This window comes from Callithrix jacchus, chromosome 3 (assembly GCF_049354715.1).
Source record: "Callithrix jacchus isolate 240 chromosome 3, calJac240_pri, whole genome shotgun sequence".
Classification (NCBI taxonomy): Eukaryota; Metazoa; Chordata; class Mammalia; order Primates; family Cebidae; genus Callithrix; species Callithrix jacchus.
This window is the reverse complement of record NC_133504.1, coordinates 89,288,793-89,311,541: the sequence shown is the minus strand read 5'-3', so window position 1 is coordinate 89,311,541 and position 22,749 is coordinate 89,288,793. Positions and strand designations below refer to the sequence as shown.

Below are 22,749 nucleotides of genomic sequence, written 5' to 3'. Positions count from 1 at the left end.
AGTAACTGTGAAAACCACCTAAAGATTATACGTAATCCTAGTCCCAAGTGACGTCCCTTTGTTTATACCTTACCCCAGGTACAGAAGAAAAAAATGACAAGACAAATGCAGAAAATATAAAATATAAAAACTTAGACTCAGTGTATTTGGGGGAAACTGATTCAGAATAGAAAAAAGCCACAGAAGTGTCTTCACATAGCTAAAGATGGCTTTAAAAGACCACTTCCATATACCAGCACATATTCCAAGGTTTAATACCCAGGTTATACATTCAGTGACTATAAATATTATATACTGGCTAATAGGTGGAATTAGATGAGTACATGGAAGATGTTTCTTAAATATTCTGCCTTTTACTATTTAAAATGACTACGAATTTCATTTGTATCTTAAAGATATTGAAAGCCTTGAAGCTGGGAATGACAAGAAGTGCTATCTTCAAAGTTGGTGTTAATTCAACTTTGAAGTTAGAACAAACTATTTCTCAATTCTTACAGAAAGTAGTTGGAAAGAAAAAAATCTTTAATCTCTCAACAGAGGGCTTACTTTAAATCATCTCATGTTTTGCTGTTTTTAAAACAATGGTCTCAAATCTCCTTTATTTAAAAAAAAATTGGTTTTGTTAGAAATACTGACTCTTTCAGTTACAGTGGAACATAAATTTTTTACCCTAGGATTTTTTGCGGGGGGGGGGAGTTTGAAGTGGTGATTCTTGACATATCAGAATCATTGAGGAGTTTTTTCAACTTGCTGCTCCCTTAACTCTGAGATCCAGATACCTCCCCAAATCTCAGGGTCTGTAAGGGGATTGCTCAGTCACGGGCCGGGGGTTGGGGAACAAAATAAAATAAAATAAAATCAATACAACTAGACCAACTCTGAAAAACATTAGAAACTTAGTAGAAATTTGAATGTTTTATTCTACTTACTTGAAAGTCATAGGAGTCACAGACTATCTGAATTACCTATTTTATTTTTGAGACACGAGTCTCACTCTGTTACCCAGGCTGGAGTACACTGGCACAATTTCGGCTCACCACAACCTGTACCTTCCAGATTCAAGGGATTCTTTTGCCTTAGCCTCCCAAGTAGCTGGGACTACAGTTGTGTGCCACCACGCCTGGCTAATTTTTATATTTTTACTAGAGAGGGGTTTCACCATGTTGGTCAGGCTGGTCTTGAACTCATGACCTCACATGATCCACCTGCCTCATCCTCCCAAAGTGCTGGGATTACAGGCATGAACCACTATGCCTGGTCCTGAATTATCTTAATTCCTCTGTTTCACAGGTGTGGAAATTGAGGTCTAGAGGGGCTAAGTGACTGTTAAGTCATCTGTTTTCTGTCCTAAATTTTTGTCACTAGGACATGGAGGGGTAACTTGCTTGCAGTCACATGTCTTTAAGCTTAAACTCTCACTCTCCATGCTACTCCATGTTCTAAGTACGCTTAGAACACAGCAGTAGTGATAATATTCAGAAGTTATTTAGCAGAACAAAAAATAAAAACTAGTTGGATTTCACACTTCTGCTAGAAGGCAGGAACTACACAGAAGGTCCTATGCTAGGCATTTAATTGGACTGTATCTATAGAAATTCTATTCTTTCAAATGCTCCTCTTACAGGTAATTTTCTCTGAGAAATCTTTCTTTGAATCTACAAAAGTTTTTTATTTGTACTTTTAACATGGTACCTGGGATGCTCTTCATTGTGTTTTATAGTCAGTCTGTACAAATGATTTCCAACATGAACTTATATACTGCTTGGAGAAAAAGATATTTTACCAATTTATGTATCAAACCATGGTTTTCTGCAGAGGAGGCTCTCAGTATTTCTGACCAGCTGAACAAATAAGTGAAATCAAAAGTGTTAAAGTAGACCCATTCCATATGCTGGGTCAATATAATCAACCATTTTGCATGTACATGCAAATACATGATGTGGCTTAGGTCATTATATGAGCAGAAAGTGGATCTGGGTTTTCTAAATAGGTCACTGTCCTTTTAAGATCCTATTTTCAAAGATTCCCAGAAGTGTGTGTCTCTCCACCAACTGCTATGCCACTGAAGACACATTTCACATCATTTTTTTTAAGATTTTTTTTTTTAAACTTTTTTAGAGCTGAGGGGGTCTCACCCTGGTGCCCAGGCTGGCCTCAAACTCCTGGTTTCAAGTGATTCTTGCTTCACCCTCCAGGGTAGCTGGGATTACAGGCATGAACTACCGTGCACAGCACATTTCACATCATTTATTGAACACTTACTATGTGCTAGAAGATATACTCAGCATAGCCTTCAATATTTTTAAACTTTTATAGGTAACTTCTAAAGACATAGATGAAATAATACTGAAGTCGGACTATATGGATATACTGCTAAATAGATAGGTATTTTTGAGGAAGTTATTAATTGCTACTGTTTTATAAAATCAGAATAAGATTGTTGTGAAGAATAAATGTATTAATATATGTGCTACAGAAAAGTGCCTGGTATAAAGTATAAGTATTTGTTGCTATTTGTAAGGATAAAATTAATAATAGGTAGATAAAAACAGACACATAAACCTAGGATTTCCTATAAGCACTTGCTTTTTTTTTTGGCCGAGGCAGAGGGGTTGGGGGAAGATACAGCTAACTAGTCTGCTAGGAACTTTGAAACCAGCTGCTCTGGACTCAGTACCATCATGTGCTAACCAGCTGAGCTCATGATATACCCCAAAAGACAGGAGAGAGAAAGAATTAAAAGCAAGAGATCTAGTAAGCTTGTTTTCTTGGCAACCAAAGTACCCAACTGGAATGATACAAACTCAGTATCATTCATGTAAGTGGGTGCCTTTTTCAAATTGGAGGTTATATAACTCTGGAAGTCCATGATGATAAGGAACATGAAACCAGGGACAAAACAGAATCTTTATATTAAAACAAGCACAAACATTGTGTAGACTATAATACAAAAATCACACCAATCTTTAGAACAAAATAAAGACTTAAGAAACTGCAAGCAGACAACTTCTGGTGATGACCATTAGTCTCTTCTCTGTAGTTTTGGAGAGTTTGTTTAAAAAAAAAAAGATATAACTTACAATTATGGAAAACAAGGTACAGTGACAGTAAGAGATGGAAACAGAAGAGAAACTGTAAGTGTAATTGAGAGCCATTTATAAATTTAACTATTTTAAAAAATTGAACTGTCCTATTATTCTTGAGAGAAAAACTACTGAACTATGGTTGATTTCTTATTCTTTTAATAAGTTAATGTTTCAAAACAGGACCTAGGACAGGGTAAACACTATTTAATTAAATAAATAGTTAAATAAGTAGTTAAATAAATAATTAACAACTAAATATGTTCCCAGATGTGCACCTCCTGCTCAGATCCTGGTCTGTGATTATGATCCCCATATTTCAGTGGCCTACCTCCTGTCTCCCCTTGGGTATCTCACAGACACTTCAAATTCACCACAACCAAGACTGGTCCCCCTCAAACTCACCCGCCTCCTGAGACCCCTTTCTTAATTCCCTTTCTCACTATATAGCCACAGACCTGACTTTTTGACATCCCTAATTCTTTGGAAGCTCTTGATTAAAGGAAGCATGGTGGAGGAAGGTTTGGGAATAAGGCATAAAACAGAGACAAACCTGGAAATGTCTGCATAAGTGACTCCAGCCTTCTTGAAGTTAAAGTACTCAGACTCTACTCAAGTCTAGTGCACTAGTAACTAAGTGTTCAAATAAGCATTCTATTTTAACAATGAAGGGAAGTGAAAGCGTTAAGTATTTAATGAGGAAATACACACAAGTAGTGGAAACAACACCTAGCCTCTATGCCACTCTATTTCACACAGTTATTAAATTTTGTTGTCCATTGTAAGTCTCAAAAAGGGGTGAACAAAAGGGTAAAATGTAGACAGTGGCAAATTTTCCCCCTTTATGTTGTTCTCTGCCTTCACATCTTTTTTTCTTTTTTTAATATTTTATTTTGAACTTTGAAAGACCCTGTTGAAGTCCAAGTGTGCATGTGTATGCAAAGAGGAACGAGCCACCCTGAGAGCAAATCCACCTTTGAGCTTTGCCCTGAGCAGATGGGACCAGAAGGCCTGTGGACCAGAGCTCTTTGTTCTACTCCCATCTCGTACCCATACATGTCAGGTAGAAATGAAATGTTTTAAATTTTCAGACATCTTGTACTATATATTTTTTCTATAAACAAAGTAGAAGCAAATATTAATGTAGAAGTGCAAAATAAGGTTTAAGATTCTTGGACTTTAAATAGATTGTATACGTCAAGGATTATTTATAATACGTAATCTAACTGCTGGTAAATAAAAGAAGATGAAACAACATGGGGATATAATGGAATAACCAAAAGAGATTCAAAAGAATAATGTCTGAAGTCAAAATATCCTACTTTCCTCATTCCTATTTTAAAATTACCAGCATCAACACCTTGCTCATGCTGAAATAAATGCATATTGGAGGGTACTGAATTTTTAGTATATTTGCACAACCTATTGGCTTACATTGTGAAGGAAAGATTTTCAGAGCCGCCACTTGGAAGGTGGCCCTGCTATGCTTTTCTTCTGCTTTTTAATCATGAATAGTAAAAGCAACAAATTCTTGTGTGTTTCTAAATAACTGCTATCAAATGAATTACTCTTGTCTTGCCAAATGCATTCTGATCCACCCAGGGACATGGAGCACTGGCATCTGGAGGGTCACTCACACTGACGAGACTTGGCTCTTCACTTAGCAAAAGAGGCCTGGAAAGACAGGGACTCTCACCTTGTTTGGAGTTGACATCTGATGGGATGTGTGATGGGTGTGATCCTGGAGAAAAGTGCTCGTCGCTGTAAGTGATGAGGGGAGTGAGAGGATGGACCGCATGGGATGGCTGCACCACGGGCACTTTATTTGACTGCAAAGTAACCACAAGGTCAGCAGTTAATATGGATGTCCAGCTACAGTCTTTTCTCCCAAAGAAAAAAAATCACATAGTAGCAGTAACCAGTCATTGACATAAACCAAGAAGCACCTTCAGACCTGGACAAGTGGAACTGTCTCTTTTAGAATTTTTCCATGATAAATACTTCTCAAACATATGAATATGTCACTGATATTCATGAAGTATTAGTTATTTCACCAGGGCTTCTTCAGAGATTTAGGTTGATCACTGCTCACTCACTACTCTTCCATATGGCATGAATCTCTCTTTTTTTTTTTTTTTTTTTTTTGGAGACAGAGTCTTGCTCTGTTGCCAGGCTGGAATGCAGTGGCACAATCTAGGCTCACTGCAACCTCAGCCCCCTAGGATCAAGCGATTCTCCTGCCTCAGCCTCCCAAGTAGCTGAGACTGCAGGAATGCACCACCAGGCCCAGCTAATTTTTGTATTCTTAGTAGAGATGGGTCATCACCATGTAAGCCAGGATGGTTTCAATCTCTTGACCTTGTGGATCTCGTGATCCACCCGCCTCAGCCTCCCAAAGTGCTGGAATTATAGGCATGAGCCAGCACCCGTCCAAATCTCTGTACATGTATCTTTACACTCTCTTTTAGATTATTTCCTCAGGTTAAGTCAATAAAGAGCTAATTAGAATAAAATTTATGAATGCTTGACAACATTTTTATTCATTACATATGCCTGGCACAAAATAGCAAAAAACTGTCCAATGAATAAATAAATGAATAAATATTGTCAATTTGAAAGAGAAATTTTTAAACAACCCAATAAGTATAAATTTTCTGTACTGATATCCCCTCAACTTATAGAATTCATAATTCTATGGTTGTACATCTTTAAGAACCATGTTACACCATTTTTTCAAGTTTTATAGCTTTGTCAATCAAACACAACTATCAATTATGCTTTGGCCCCTCAGTTCATTTGCTTCTCTAGTTTTCAGAATTATTCATTGATAAAAGGGAATTTCCAATCTCGAGTTGAACTTCATGATATAAAATGCTGCCTTTTTTTTGAGACAGAGTCTCACTATGTCCCCCAGGCTGGAATGCAGTGGCACAATCTTGGTTCACTACAACCTCTACCTCCTGGGTTCAAGAGATTCTCCTGCCTCAACCTCCCAAATAGCTGGGACTACAGGTGTCCACCACCATGCCTGGCTAATTTTTTTTTTTTTTTTTTTGTATTTTTAGTAGAGACAGGGTTTCACTACGTTGGCCAGGCTGGTCTTGAACTCACAACCTCGTGATCCACCCCTCTTGGCCTCCCAAAGTACTGGGATTACAGGTGTGAGCTACCACACCCAGCCAAGATACTGCTTTTAAAAATATTTTTAATTGTTAACATTGTATATTTTAACACACTTTCTATATCTTACACTTGTTTACAAACGTATTTTATTATTTAATTTGGAAGTCAACAGTAACACTTGTTAATTCAGGTTATCTATTTTAACTTCATCAATTTGAAATCTGTGATCACTTGGGTTACAAAGTTAAGGATGATCCCCTCGCAACCAGAAAGTGCTTACTAAATAATCAAAAAATATAAAGAAGACTTAGGTAGGTTTAACCTAATTTGAAAAATCACTTATTTATTTTTATTGATATGGCATAGTTGTAGAAATTTTACAGTACACGTGATATTTTGATACATGTATAAAATGTAGAATGATCAAATCAGGATAACTGGAATATTCATCACCTCAAACATTTTCTTTTCTTTGTGTTGTGAACATTACAATTCTTCCCTTCTAGTTGTTAAAGAGTCTATTGTTAGCTATAATTTCCCCACTGTACTTACTACAACATATTCCTTCTATCTAACTGTACTTTTATACCCATTAACAACTGCTTTAGGGGGATCATTTTAAAGAAACCCAATAACTCCTTTACCAAATATAAGGAGACTCAACACAATGATATACCTGTTAGAGGTGTCTATTTGATTTTAAACTAATCTAATAATTAAAGCAGTTGCAGAAAAATCTCTAAAAACACTACAGTAATGGGTAACATGAATTTAAGAGAAATGGAGCATAATGAATTCACTAGTTCAGACATGCCTTCATCATAATTAGTTTGAATTAGTAAGATCTTATTATATTATTGACTAAAATGAATGTGAAATCAGTTTTCTCCTGATGCAAATATTCATAGCTTTTAAAAATTTGACAAAGTGCCTAAAACCGCACAATGTGAACTGCTTAAAATGTCAGTCCATATCTGACTGGTTAAGAGGGCCCCATAACAGACTTGTGTATGGTGGCTGTATCTAAGACATACACTAAGTTTGAACCTGATATTTTTTACAAATTAGGCATAAAAAATATGTGGCTCCAATGGGAAGGACTCCCCTCAGGAAAATTAGAAATGATTACCCTAGTAATTCTCCTTACACCCTATCATTACACCCTCCACCCAAAATAGAGGGGGGAAGAAGCAAAGGAAAAAAAACACACTTGTTTTTAGAAAATGATATAATTTCCATACTAGATTTTCCTCATTTTATAATTATCAGCTCCTCGTTACTGGCAAAACTTGCATAGCTCATATAGCTCTTGGCGTATATTAAATAGAGCACTATTATCAAAGCCACATGGTTTTTCTCTATACACCTCAGCACAAACATCTATGCATATAAATTTGTAAAAGGTTAAGCAAATCTTTTAATGCTTTTCAAGTTTTAATGATGTAGTTTTTCAAATAGCAGAATGAGCTTCTTAAAGATATGGAATTCAGAATGCTAGAAGTGGGGGTAGGGATAGGAGGAGGGTATCACAAACTCTTTTAAAATAGAAACACAAATCTCAACACTCAAATGTTAAAATGAATAGATTTCAAATATACTTTAGAATAATGGCTTTTAATTTCATTTTGAAAGTTTCATAAGGCAGCATAATTGCCAAACAATCTACAAAGATATTTTCTTAGGGTACTTATAAAGAGTAAATAAACATTGCCGAAATCTTCTGGAAATATTCTTTTTTCCAGAGCACCACCTTAAGGAACTTGCATTAGCAGGCAGCATCTTAATGTCTGACCTATCCCTCCAGTCATATAGCTCAGAATCTGGTGCCATGAATTTTTGCTAAATTATGCTATCCTTGCTCTCCTCTTAATTTTACGGTTTTCAACACAGATTTGCTTTCCTGTGGGAAGGAGATAAGAAGCCGAGGATTTTAATTTAAGCTCTGGCCTTGTCTTATATTTTGCAAGATGGATAGCTAAAGCAGTACTAGTAGGTGTGTTACAGCCAACAAGAATTATGTCCATTTTTGTGGCCAAATAATAAAAGTAATATGAAATTTCAATAGCACGTGTGAGCAGAATTCCAAAGGTTATGCTTAGCTTGCTGCCAATCATCTCCACCACGTACATAAACAGAACAAAGTGGAATCCAACTTACACTGCAGATACGTGGCACATCGTCATCACGGTCCAGGGTCCTCAGCCCAAAAATCTGCAGGCTTCCTTCTGATTTCAGGAGATACTGACTGTTGACACTACGTGCACACACAAGGTGAGAACCCTAGCATTGCTACTTTGGCATTCATCTAATCTCCTAATAAAATGTGGTATATATTTTCTTGTGGGGAGTAGGTAAGGGGAAAAATAATCAACCGACTGTCTGTAGAAACCTAAGTGGCTACATTATATGCAGAGTTATACAAGACTGTGTGCATATGTGTGTATTTATTAAGCACCTAAAAATGTTCCAAGCACTATTCTAGCACCAATGTCCAACACAGAGATAGGGTCTCTAATTCATGCAGCTTACTTTCTGTGGTTCTGGAAGTGGGGTCAAGCAGCAGGGGGTAGGTACTGGAAATAAAGAATACGTAAAAAAAAAAAAAAAAAAAAAAACTAAAAAGAAAAGCAAAATCTGATGAAAAGGCAGTATCAAATACTATGAAGAAAATAAACCTGATGATAGGAAAAAATGTATCTCTAAGTCTGTGCATTTGTATTATGTTTAAGCTGTAAGAAACCTCAAGTACATGTAGTAGCTTATTTTAGCTCCTTATTTTAATTTTACAGAATGGAAGCTGAGAAACAGAGGTCACCAGGGAATTGGGGGGTCAAGGCAAGACCACTGTACAAAACAGTACCTCCCTGCTCACTACACAACCAGCAACACAGGGACACTTTGAGTAGAATGGGAGTGAATCCCCGAGGCTCCCCAGTACAGTGGAATCAAATAGTAGAGAAATTCAACACTTGATTCCAAGTCACAAATTGGCTGACTTGGCTCTCAATCAGGAACCCAAGTCTTCTGATTCCTACTCAGGTGCTTTTCCTACTATACTTCTTGCTGTAAGGGAGGGAAGGAGGAAGAAAGGGTAAAAATCACCTTCTTTTTTATTCACAGATACAATCAGATAAGTCTTAGCTTCCAGTGGAGAATCACCAGGTAGTCCCAACCTATGCTCTGTTTCATTACCCCAGGGTAACAGGATGCACAGTTACTCCATCTTTGCAAGATACTTGGCAGCCCTAAGTTACCCCAAATTATCCACTTCTGCTCAGAGGTTCAGTGACTTGTTTAAGCTCACACACAGGGCAGTAAGTGGCTAAGACCAAAACCCTTGGTTTTGATTCCAACTGCACATTCTTTAATCTCAGGCAGGTGATTGGTGGATGAGCAAAGGAAAAGATAAAAACAGTGGATATTTAAAAAAAAAAAAGGTAAAAAATATAAAGAGTGGATTCTGGAAGAAAATTCTCTGGCACACACCTAGCACTCATACATGGCTGTTTAGGGAGAAGCCTGAAATTCTTTCTTGAATTTGCAAATCACCATCAGGACAACCTACTCACATAATACATAATAATTATAGCAATTAACACTTACCAAGTGCTTACTGTTTGCTAAGCATTTTAACCTCACAACAGCTTTGAGACAGGTATTATGATTATCCCCATTTTACAGATGAGAAAAGAGGCATGGAGAAGAAAATATTCTTGAAGGGTATGTGCCCTAGCAAGCAGCAAGCCAGGATTCAAAGGCAGAAGTCTGGCTCTAGAGGCCAAGCTCATTACCCCATACACCATGTGGCCTTCCTGAAAGCCAAGTTCATAAAATCTTGAACACTGGGATGTTCATCTGAGCCACACCTGACAGCATGTGACATCTATGAAATGGCTGTGTGGTCTCTGTCCCAGGCACAGGAATCACCTCAGACAAAGAAGCACCTCAGCAGAAGTGGTTAGTACTACAGAGACTCAACTACAGCCTTTCTCTCCAAGACTAGAACACATTCCAAGGAAGCTTTGTTGGCTGCCACCCAGGCTGGTCCCTTCAGGTAAGGACCTCTTTGGCATCACAGCCAATAAAACCCATAACTCCTGTGGACACAAAGTGGGTGCCACTTACGGATCCTGAGAGCCACCCTCAAAGCAGCATTCCCAGAAATGACCCACTCACCACTGGCAGGAATTGAAGGTGTCATGAAAGCTGTTAGCCTCTGAGGATGTGGTTCTGGGAAGAACTAAAAAGGTGGTTCAACTGCCTACTGGCTAAGGCCTGGGGCCTACTGGTAAGAGGAGTAACTGGGGGAGAAACCTGCTTGCCCGGTAGCTGGTCCTCATTCTCCACATCTCCAGGTTCTAACTCAACTAACCCCAAAGGGCGGGATCTGGCTGTGCATAAAGGCCTCGAGTTTCAACTGGGTGTGCATTTATTTAATCAATAATCTTCTGGTAATAACTGAATCCAGGAGAATTCGAACACTTCATCAACTTACTGAGATGAGGAATTTCATCTGGCCTCTATTGTTATGGTGGTATTTTTGCTTTTCATTAAATCCTTAAGAAGTCTGGTACTCGTGAGATAAAGCCATGTAACTTCATATTCGCCTTCCCCTCCTTTTCTGAGAATCTGAACTTCTCAAGCCTTCCAGAAAGAGAGGCAGATTGACTTCAAAAGGATACATTGATTCTTGCATCTAGACCTCAGAAGTAAGGTACTGGAAATATTTCCTAAGATCCACCAAAGCCAAACACCTGCTTCAGGTCTAATGTGGCTTTCAAATCTAAGACTCCTACGGGTGGTGATGCAGCTGCATTTTTCAGGTAAGAATGAGGCCCTAGGCACTTAAGATTCAAACAATCCATGAGCTCAACTCTGGAGGGAAAGGGATGGTCTAGAGACCTGCACCATAATCAGACAACTGAAATGTTTTCTTAAGAGGGAAAGGAACATATCACAGGGAAAGGAATTAACATGGGTTGCACACTTAGTAAGTACCAGTCATTACAGTAGTGCTTTTATATACTCTGGCACTTATCCATGTAAGTGGGTATTATTACCTCCATATTTATAGATGAGAAGGCTGAGTCTTTTTGAACACAGAGCTAAGTAATAATTAGTGGAGAGAGGATCTGTGCTGGCATTTGTTTGATAGAAAAGTCCCTCCTGTTCCTGTCCCACACTGCTTGGTGCTCAGCTGCTCTCTTATTCTCTGTTCCAAACCACCCGACCAAGTGCATATGGCCTGCTGTGGCTCAACTGTAATGAAGCATCTAGACAGGAACAGTGGACCACTTGGAGAAGATTGATATCACCCAGCATCAATCAGACTACAAATAGAATGCTGGAAGGGCTGTCTTTTAAAAAGCATGGAAAACCCACTATTCTCCATGTTCTCTGTAAGGTGATGAATTACAAACACTACATCATTTAATCTTAAAGCCACTGCTAAGTTACGTATTAAGATTTCTCTTTTACAGAGAAGGAAACGAGGCTCTGAGAATAATTCATTCTGGGAGACAAAGGGAGATGCACTATTTTCAGTAACTGGAGCCTGAAAACAGAGAGACTTGGGTTAAGGTTAGAGGTTGAAGAAAAATCAGGGTAAATGGAAAATGACATCTAATTATGCAAAGTTGCAACATCCTATTATCTGATTGATTTCACAACACCCTCACCACACCCCAATCATCTAAGTATTCCATTAATTTTTCATGTTGAAGAAAATACTTTGTAAATTAAGAGAAGGAACTAGAGACATTCAAGATAAACAAGCCCCCCCAAAATTAAAATATTTGAAATTTACTTACTTACACTATTTAGTGGTAAAATAGTATAAGTAAGGCATTAAAGTGGTTAATTAAGAGGTCAAATAAAGGGATGGGGCAAAAGTAAAAGAAAGGACCGCCAGATTCTAAGGAGGCAAGAGGAAGAGGAGGGGAAGAGGGGGAGGAGGAGGGGGAGGGGGAAGGGGAGGGACAGCAACAGCAGCAGCAGCAGCAGTGCAGGGATTCTATGGGATATGGAAAACTTTCCAGTGGAAGGACATGGGCAGAGCAAGAGTCCAGTGATTCATCCTTTTTGGATCACAAACATGAAAATAAGATGAAAGGTGTGTATCAATGTTTTCATAAACAAATACAATCACGCATCAATGGACTGGGGCAGGGGAGTTGCAGTATGCACAGGGGAGGGCAGGGGAAGAAGTGGTCCAGGATCCCTAGATGGAAACCTGCTGCCTTACAAAGCAAACGGACAAATGGGATCACATTAAGTTATAAAGCTCCTGGAGAGCAAAGGGAATAGTCAACAATGTGAAGAGACAACCCACAGCATGGGGGAAAATGTCTGCAAACTCCCCATCTGACAAGGGATTAATAACTAGAATATACAAAGTACTCAAACAACTCAATAGGAAAAAGTGAAATAGTCCCATTGTAAAATGGGCAAATGATCTGAATAGACATTTCTCAAAAGAAGACGCACAAATGGCAAACAGGCATAAGAAAAGGTACTCAACATCATTAATCATCAGAGAAATGCAAATCAAAATAATGAGACATCATCTCACCCCAGTTAAAATGGCTTTTATCCAAAAGATGGGTAATAACGAATGGTGGCGTGGGTGTAAAGAAAAGACAGCCCTCATACACTGCTCATGGAAATGTAAATTAATATGACGACTATGGAGAACAGTGTGGAGTTGCCTCAAAAAACTAAAAACAGTACTACCTTATTATCTAGTAATCCCACTGCGAGGTATACTCAAAAGAAAGGAAATCAGTCTGTCAAAGAGCTATTCACATTCCCATGTCTACTGCAGCACTATTCACAATAGCTAACATTTGGAATCAACCTTACCATCCATTAATGGGTGAATGAATAGAGAAAATGTGGTATATACACAATGGAATATTATTTGGCCACAAAATCGAATAATATCTTTGCATTTGCAACATGGATGGAGCTGGATGACATTATGTTATGTGAAATAAGCCAGGCACACACAAAAAAAAATCACATGTTCTCACTTATTTGTGGGAGCTAAAAATTAATATAATTAAACTCATGGAGACACAGAGTAGAATGATGGTTACAAGTGGCTTGGAATTGGGGATGAGGGGCATGGGGATGGTTAATAAGTGCAAATATATATTTAGAATAAGATCTAGTTTTGACAGCACTACAGGGTGACTAGAACCAACAATAATTTATCGTAATTTTAAAAATAACTAACAGTAGAATTGGAATGTTCCTAACACAATAAAATGATAGATGCTTGTGGCAATGGATACCCCCATTACCCTGACGTGATTACATCTTGTATCAAAACATCACATGTACCCCATAAATATACATATCTATTATGTACCCATAATAATTAAAGCTTAGAAAATTTTTTAAAACTGTTGCCTTATTCTGAGAGAAGTATTTTACCAATTCAATCTGCATAATAACTTGTTGTGATTAATAAGCTGAAGTATAGTCAGTTTGGTCAAAGTAGTATTTGTGCAGGTCAGTGGAAAATAATGGAAGGTACACAAATCAATGAAGGTAAGTGAGATGTCAGGGCAAGAGCTTTCTTTGTCTACCATGCAGAGAGCTTGGACCAGAGGCAGCATGAGGCAACCGAAGGGACTCCAGAACCAGAGAGGGAAGACGGTGTTTGGGGCGAGTTGGTGGAGGGGAGGGGGACAAATTCCAGAAAGGTTTCCTCAGAACCTCATTCAGCCATCTTGTTGAATAGATCCAACAAGGTTTTCTGGTGCTGGTTTGGGGACACGTTGGTTAAAAAGGCTTTCTGCCTCCACTGCCCAGGGATGGCATATTCAGAGGGAGGGACTTCCAACTGCCACCACAGCCACACCTCTCTACTACCCAGTTTAGAAGGTGGACGAGCTCTCCTTGGCACTCAGAATGTCCAGCAGGAAAGGAAGAATGGTTGGGGCCTGAGGGATGGACTCTAGATCTCCCCTGGCGGGGTAGAGGGGGTAGGCAGGCTGGAGCCTGCACAAGGTTGAGGTTAGAGAAGTCCCACAGCTACCCAGATGTGAAGTACAGATGATCTGTTTATATGTTCAGATTACAAATGGATGGTGCAAAATGCCATAGGGGAGAAGCCAACAGACTTAAATCTATTTATTCCATATATAAGGTTTCACATTTAAATATCTATCTATGAGAAGCATTTGCCTTATTTTAGTTTAAATAAAACTGATTTTTAAAAGATTATGTATGAAAGATTTACAGAACAGTAACAGAAATGCTTATGTGTACAATTTTGTCCCATTGAACCTTCTCTGATTTTAATAAGTTCCATATGTATGCAGTATTCTCTGCTTAAAATGGGGTGTTTTAATAAGTGAAAAAGCAACATTTATGTCTATAGGGGTACTCATTTTCCTACAGAACTTCTGAAAAGTCTTTCAGAAATCGAAGGGGGAATTGGTTCAGCTACTATCAGTAAGATTGGGACTAAAAGTATAATTAATTGAGAGCTAAAGTTATTGGGGAACTTAAATCATTTTCTATAAACATACAAATTTGATATTTACACTGTAAGATTAGCATTAATTTTGTAGGATTGTGCTGTCCAATATGGTAGCCATTAGGCATTTGGTCAAGCCCTGGAAAGGTGGCTAGTCCAAGCTGAGACATGCCATAAGAATAACATACTAGAATTCAAATACTTTGTGTGAAAAGAAAAATGTAAACTATCTCAATATGTTTACATTGATTACATGTTCAAATAACATTGCTGACATATTATGTTCAATAAATTCATTACTAAAATTAATTTTACCTGTCTTTACTCTTTGACATAGCTGAAGAAAACCTAAAATTACATATATGACTTGCATTTGTGATCTGCATTATATTTCTATCAGGCAGTTCTGCTTACAGTTTAAACATCTGTAGATGGAATAGCCCCCTTTCTCTCTTGTACTCAAATTTGACTTAAACAAAAAATTGACATGTTGTAAACAAAGGTTCCTTTTATGGAAAAGAAAATTTATGGGTAAAAAAAATGGAAAATCAGAGAAGGTAAGTGGCAGAGCTGGCAATTTAACACTGGATTTCAATATCTCATACTGAGGACAAGTCAATATATTTAAAACCAAGTATTTATATGCCAACTAATATAGAACTATAACATTTCATTTTATCATGTAAAAAAATTACTAAAAGGTATCACTCTTTTACAGGGTAGAATGATCCTTATGAATAAATGTTGTGTCTCCCAGAAGTTACATTAACTTGTTCAACTTGCCAGTCAACTGAGATAGCTTTTATAAATGCCTACTACACATTTTCAGATTCATTGCAGGTTACTAATAAACTCATTCCTTGACAGGTAACCATCTTTTCCATTTCACACCATAGCACATTATCTACGAAGAAAAAGTAGAGCTTATCTTGAGTGAAAAATGACGCTGCAGACAACACCATTCATAGGATATACTTATATGAGTCAAGAAAAACAGAACCTTTTGTTCTAGACTTAAAAACAAAACCTGAAATGAGTTGGAAATTCAGTCTGGAAACCTAAATGAGAAAGAAAGCAGATTATGTAAACTGGGTTCTGTGTAATTTTGCTTCATCTTAAAGCTCCCAAGTAAGTCAAGCCAGAAAAGAATATTTCCCCTGAAAACATTTGTTTCAAAAAAAGAGGAAGCAAAATCTCAAGACCTTTTAAAAGATTTTCAATTCTATTAATAAATTATAAAAAGGAAATAGTCTATAGCTCATAGAAAACTGTAGTAGCAAAGACAATATTAGCTATTCTCTGCTAGTGAAAAAGGGCACTTGTGTGAATATAAAATCAAAGATAAACTCCATTTTGTACCATGTATTAAAAATAGAAAATTTGCCTCCTGAATTTTATTTTCATTTCCATCTCTTTTAGGAGAACATGCTGAAAAACTCAAGACAGATTCTGAATCCCTAATCTACAGATCTTTCACAAGAGCGATCTACACTGCCCTGAATTTACAGTAGTGTGCATGAGCCAACTTGTTCTAGCGTAGACACCTGATTGCTAAATTTTCAGGAATTTTGAGATCCTGTTATTATCATGTTGGCAGCCTGAAATTGGTCATGGTAGGATTATTTACACCATGGAAATTGGCAAATGTGAAAACTCCCCTCTCCCTTGAGCCAATTGTTTCACATATAACAGCACCCCACTGGCGAACACTGAATCTCTTCCTAAATTACTAGGTGAAAAACTCTTTTATTTCTCTTTGACAAACAACAGGTTCATAATCTTGATCTTTGTCTGAAACCATTTCAGAATGAAAAATTTCAAAGGTCGTCATTTAACATGATCTAGGGTGACCTGCTTCATGACCCACTTCCTGCTAACACGGGAGGGACAAGCAGGCATTGGTCCCTAATTACTCTGGTTCCTTGCCTCAGGCCTAAACAGCATTGGGTTTGAGTCACTGGATAGAAGGAGGAACTCTACTGCACAGCAATGAGAAGAGATGTGTCGAAGATTCACAGGCATTTTCTTTTTTTTTTTACTTCTCAAGGAAATAGTCAATATAAAGCATAATATAAAACACTTTATGTGATTATTTTAGAAAGTTATCGTAAGAAACAAATTTTACACAAAAAAGCAAATAATTGAGACTATTTCACAAGTGCATTAAAGAAGAACTAATGCAGCTTTCGACATGAGGCAGTATATCAGAGAGCAGTTGTCCGGGCCAAATGCACAGAAGCTGACATTGGGCTAAATACGGTATTAAAACAGAGAAAGATGAGGCACTTTTGCCTTTGCAGCAGGTTCACTCAAGAAACAAATTCTTTCTAGAGAATATGAAAATCAGCTTAGGGATTCCTGAAAACCATGGTTAATGTGTAAAAAAGTAAAAATAATTTAGGGCATATTGAAGAATGTTCTCAAGACAGTCTACTCTTGCTGGTAGCAAGAATGGTAAACACAAGGGAGAGGAGTGGGTAGGCACGACCCTGTGTACAACAGCTTGGAGTTTGTGACCCATGAGTATCAGATTCCTGCTATCAAGAAATGATAAGATATGAGCATTGGATTCCTGCTACCAACAAATGATAAAGTATGGGAATAATTATCTTTGATGCCCTTTCCTGTTCCAGTGACCCCGTGATCTTATGGGTTCTAAAGCTTTGAATTTCAACGCTCTAGTATTTTGTAGATCCGACACTATGGTTAAAAGCAGCTATGGAAAAAAAAAGTCAGGAAAGCAAAAGTAAGAACTTCATGTGGAGGCCAAGGCAGGTGAATCACCTGAGGTCAGGAGTCTGAGACCAGCCTCACCAACATGGACAAACCTGTCTCTGTTAAATATACAAAATTAGCTAGGCGTGGTGGCATGTGCCTGTAATCCCAGCTACTAAGGGAGGCTGAGGCAGGAGAATCACTTAAACCTGGGAGGCAGAGGTTGCAGTGAGCTGAGATCGTGCCACTGCACTCCAGCCTGGGCAACCAGAGTGAAACTCTGTCTCAAAAAAAAAGGGGGCTTATTTACTGAACATTTTAAGAATCAGTTTTAAGATGGGTCAATGCCACACTGCTGATGGTGGTCACTGGTTTACTGGCAGCATGCGCTGGGAATATGAAAGAACATCAATGATAATTTGAGGGAACATTAATAAAGCTTACAGAACAGATTTAAGGCAGAGAGCAGGAGAATGTTGTCATTATGTTACTTGAATTGTCATTAAAGTTATTATTAACCTGATTTCTTTTGGTGCATCAATCTATAAGGTTGTGCTAATCATTACAACCTAGGGATAGAACATACAGATGAGAGGGGGACATCCTGCCAAAATTCCACAAAGGGCTATGCCCTTTCTTCAGCAAAGGCACCACTCTGTACTCCTGTGACCGTGACCGGCATTGAATCTCTACCACTAAATTAACTTCCATAGACAAACTCAGTTGGGCAAGTCTGTGATGAGGAAAGTGGCATTTCTCAATCTCAGAAGAAGGGAAGGAGGTGGCAGGCACCTAGAGTTAGCTGCATAAAATCAGTCCAAAGTCTCCAGCTGATACAGTGGTTCTAAGTTCTATGCCTTATATGATTATAGAACTAGGGTCTTACACACAGCAATTGTGGAATCCGAGTCCTGCCTTATTCCACTGGTCTGGATTTTGGGTCTTCAGTAAGTACTTTATTTCAAAGAGGACACGTCTTTGGCAGTGTGTTATAGCTATGAATAAGCTCCTCCAACAAAAGGGTGATGTCTTGAGGAAGAAAGCTAGAACTAAACAATAATGAAAACTGTCAAATTTACATTAGTCTACAAAGTGCTTCCATGATCCTTATCTCATTTGGATCTCACTATCACCCTGTGAGGAAGGTATTAATAAATATCCCATGTTTCAGAGAAGAACAAGAAATCTCAGAAAAGTCCAAAAGTACACAGTAAGTAGAAAAGTAGAACTCAATCCTGTTTTCTTTCACCAAACCATGATGCAGTCCATTTTCTGGTTCTCTAGGAGCACGCAGCTCCTGTCACTACATGGGTCTCAAAAGCTGGCCTAGAGTGAGCCACGAGGCCCCAGAGGCAATTTAAAGCTGCAAACATGCCCAGCCAAACAACAAAGAATCATCATGAAACCTTTTCCTTCCTCCTAAAATGCTGTCATCATCTGTGTTTATGATTTGGAAATGGTTATGCAATATCACGTGAACGTGCTAATGAATACTACAATCAATCAATAAATTATTCACCAGCCTTGTGATTCCCAGGACAAGCTGATGAATGGGATGTCAAGAAAGAATGTAAGCTACTCCTGCATATTCAGAAACTTCCTGTCCCTAGAACAAAGAAGCATCCATTTTAAGGAATGAATTTATGTGCCCATGTTTTTCACCTTCCCCTTAATTTTCCATTTTATGCTAATAATGGTAATGTCTTCACATTCTCAATTCCTTCAGCTAACTAGCAATGCTCAGGATATCTTCTCTACCTTGTTAGAGCTAATTCTTGACAATAATTACAACTTTTTTCACCAGAATTTGGATATGTCTATTAAAAAAAAATTTGGGAATTCATTTTCTCCACCCACTCTATTTAATCATTTCAGTGTGTGAATGTGGAGATACTATGAGTCAATGTAAATAACGTTTTCTTTTGCTTCACACAACCTGAATTTTTCCTTCTCTTACTACTATTTCAGTTGTGTTTTCTCTAACCAAATGTGTTAATTTAACGCCCTCTCCCTCTTAAAAAAATTCTAAGTAGTTGATGTTCTGAGGTTTAAAGATGTCCAAAAGAAACAGAAAACAGTTTTGCAGTTTCTCAAAAAGGTAAACACAGAATAACCCAGTGATTCCACTCCTCCTACCTGAGAGAACTGAAATCTTATATTCACACAAATACATGTACACAAATGTTCTTAACAACGTTAAAAACTCAAAATGTCCATCAACCATGAATGGATAAACAAACTGTGGTATATACACATACAATGGAATATTATTCATCCATGAAAAAGAACAAAGTACTGACATTCAATGGAATGAACTCCGAAAACATTTTGTTAAGTGAATAAACAAAAAGGCCACATACTATGTAATTCCATGTATGTGAAATGTCCAGACTGGGCAAAGCCATAGTAACAAAGTAGAGGCTAAGTGGAGGGAGTAATTGAGAATGACTGCTAACATTCTCAATTTAGAGACCCTCATACCAGGTTTCTATTTAGAATGATAGAATTAGACAGTGGTGATACTTGTACAGCACAGTGAATATGCTAACAACCACTGAACTGTACACATTTCAGGGTGAATTACAAGTTGTGTGAATTATATCCCAATTTAAAAAAAAAACCAAAGGCGCTTTTTCGCAACGGGTTTGCCGCCGGAACATAGGTGTCGTGAAAACTACCCCTAAAAGCCAAAATGGGAAAGGAAAAGACTCATATCAACATTGTCGTCATTGGACATGTAGATTCGGGCAAGTCCACCACTACTGGCCATCTAATCTACAAATGCGGTGGCATTGACAAAAGAACCATTGAAAAATTTGAGAAGGAGGCTGCTGAGATGGGAAAGGGCTCCTTCAAGTATGCCTGGGTCTTGGATAAACTGAAAGCCGAGCGTGAACGAGGTATCACCATTGATATCTCCTTGTGGAAATTCGAGACCAGCAAGTACTACGTGACTATCATTGATGCCCCAGGACATAGAGACTTCATCAAAAACATGATTACAGGGACATCTCAGGCTGACTGTGCTGTCCTGATTGTCACTGCTGGTGTTCGTGAATTCGAAGCTGGTATCTCCAAGAACGGGCAAACCCGAGAGCATGCCCTCCTGGCTTACACACTAGGTGTGAAACAACTAATTGTTGGTGTTAACAAAATGGATTCCACTGAGCCACCCTACAGCCAGAAGAGATATGAGGAAATCATTAAGGAAGTCAGCACTTACATTAAGAAAATTGGCTACAACCCCGACACAGTAGCATTTGTGCCAATTTCTGGTTGGAATGGTGACAACATGCTGGAGCCAAGTGCTAACATGCCTTGGTTCAAGGGTTGGAAAGTCACCCGTAAGGATGGCAATGCCAGCGGGACTACACTGCTTGAGGCTCTGGACTGCATCCTACCACCAACTCGTCCAACTGACAAGCCCTTGTGTCTGCCTCTCCAGGATGTCTATAAAATTGGTGGTATTGGTACTGTTCCTATTGGTCGAGTGGAGACTGGTGTTCTCAAACCTGGTATGGTGGTCACCTTTGCTCCAGTCAACGTTACAACTGAAGTGAAATCTGTTGAAATGCACCATGAAGCTTTGAGTGAAGCTCTTCCTGGGGACAATGTGGGCTTCAATGTCAAGAATGTGTCTGTCAAGGATGTTCGTCGTGGCAACGTTGCTGGTGACAGCAAGAACGACCCACCAATGGAAGCAGCTGGCTTCACTGCTCAGGTGATTATCCTGAACCATCCAGGCCAAATCAGTGCTGGCTATGCCCCTGTACTGGATTGCCACACGGCTCATATTGCATGCAAGTTTGCTGAGCTGAAGGAAAAGATTGATCGCTGTTCTGGTAAAAAGCTGGAAGATGGCCGTAAGTTCTTGAAGTCTGATGATGCTGCCATCGTTGATATGGTTCCTGGAAAGCCCATGTGTGTTGAGAGCTTTTCAGACTACTCACCTCTCGGTCGCTTTGCTGTTCGTGATATGAGACAGACAGTTGCCGTGGGTGTCATCAAAGCAGTGGACAAGAAGGCTGCTGGAGCTGGCAAGGTCACCAAGTCTGCCCAGAAAGCTCAGAAGGCTAAATGAATATTATCCCTAGTGCCTGCCACCTCAGTCTTAATCAGTGGTGGAGGAAGAACGGTCTCAGAACTGTTTGTTTCAATTGGCCATTTAAGTTTAGTAGTAAAAGACTGGTTAATGATAACAATGCATCGTAAAACCTTCAGGAGGAAAGGAGAATGTTTTGTGGACCACTTTGGTTTTCTTTTTTGCGTGTGACAGTTTTAAGTTATTAGTTTTTAAAATCAGTACTTTTTAATGGAAACATCTTGACCAAAAATTTGTCACAGAATTTTGAGACCCATTAAAAAAGTTTAATGAGACAAAAAAAAAAAAAAAAAAAAAAAACCAAAGGCACAACAACTGATTTGGACTAACTGAAGGCTAATTTTACTTTATACAGAAGGCAAACCCAAATGAAATTTTACCATGTATACATATTATACCTCTGAATATTGTAATTTCACATGTAGTGATGACAGGGGAATCCCAGCAAGCTAAAATTGGGATTCTATATAACCAATGTACAACCCACAGCAAAAGTATGACATACTGTGTATGTTTAGGCAAATAGATGACATCCAAACTATCATATGAAGGACATACCTAGGAATGCTCCTTCCCACTCCCCACCCCATTCCCTGGGCCTATCTCCCCATGATGGCAAAAGGGCTGTTATTAGTCTTCCTTGCCCCTCCCCTTCCACGGCTTTCTCTGGAGTTCCATAAATGGCATCAATCTGACTCTCTGTGGGCATGACTATGAACTGACAGCTGTGAGCTGGAAGTATGCCTTTTCAGGTATCCTCCAAACTGCCAGAGGACAATTAGGGAGTGTGCAAGCCTCCTGAGAACTGGCACTGTCTTCTAGGCTTGTTCTCAGCTGCCAGGTGGAGACAGGTATGTGACACAGAGCTGAAGAGAATGTGCCTTGCAGACTCTAAAATCACAGGCACGAGCAAAGGTCTCTGTCACCAGGCCCAGTCTATAGTCTTCATCGATAACCTGGAAGCTATACATATTTAACCCTCAGAGCGTAATACTACGGGTTTATGTTTTTCCTACATTTAAAAACACTGTTTTTTTAAACTCAGAACTGCACAAAGAATCCACTTTTTTTGTGTGTGAGACGTAATCTTGCTCTGTCACCGGGCGGGAGTGCAGTGGCACAATCTCAGCTCACTGCAACCTCTGCCTCCCCGGTTCAAGTGATTCTCCTGCCTCTGCCTCCTGAGTAGCTGGGATTACAGGCACACGCCACCATGCCTGGTTAATTTTTGTATTTTT

General features: G+C 38.7%; 1 protein-coding gene and 1 pseudogene across 8 annotated transcripts in view; one reads left to right on the top strand and one right to left on the bottom strand.

Moving 5' to 3' along the window:
* Positions 1 to 22,749, bottom strand: part of LEF1 (lymphoid enhancer binding factor 1) — a 120,535-nt gene that overhangs the window by 35,144 nt on the left and 62,642 nt on the right. For all 7 annotated transcript variants that reach the window (XM_054253615.2, XM_054253614.2, XM_054253617.2 and 4 more), the window contains exon 4: positions 4,780 to 4,912. In XM_054253615.2, the coding sequence (XP_054109590.1) occupies positions 4,780 to 4,912 (133 nt within the window). The remainder of the gene's footprint in view (positions 1 to 4,779; positions 4,913 to 22,749) is intronic.
* LOC100398916 (elongation factor 1-alpha 1 pseudogene) lies at positions 20,038 to 21,816 on the top strand (annotated as a pseudogene). The gene has a single exon (XR_013532998.1). The product of XR_013532998.1 is annotated as an elongation factor 1-alpha 1 pseudogene (transcript).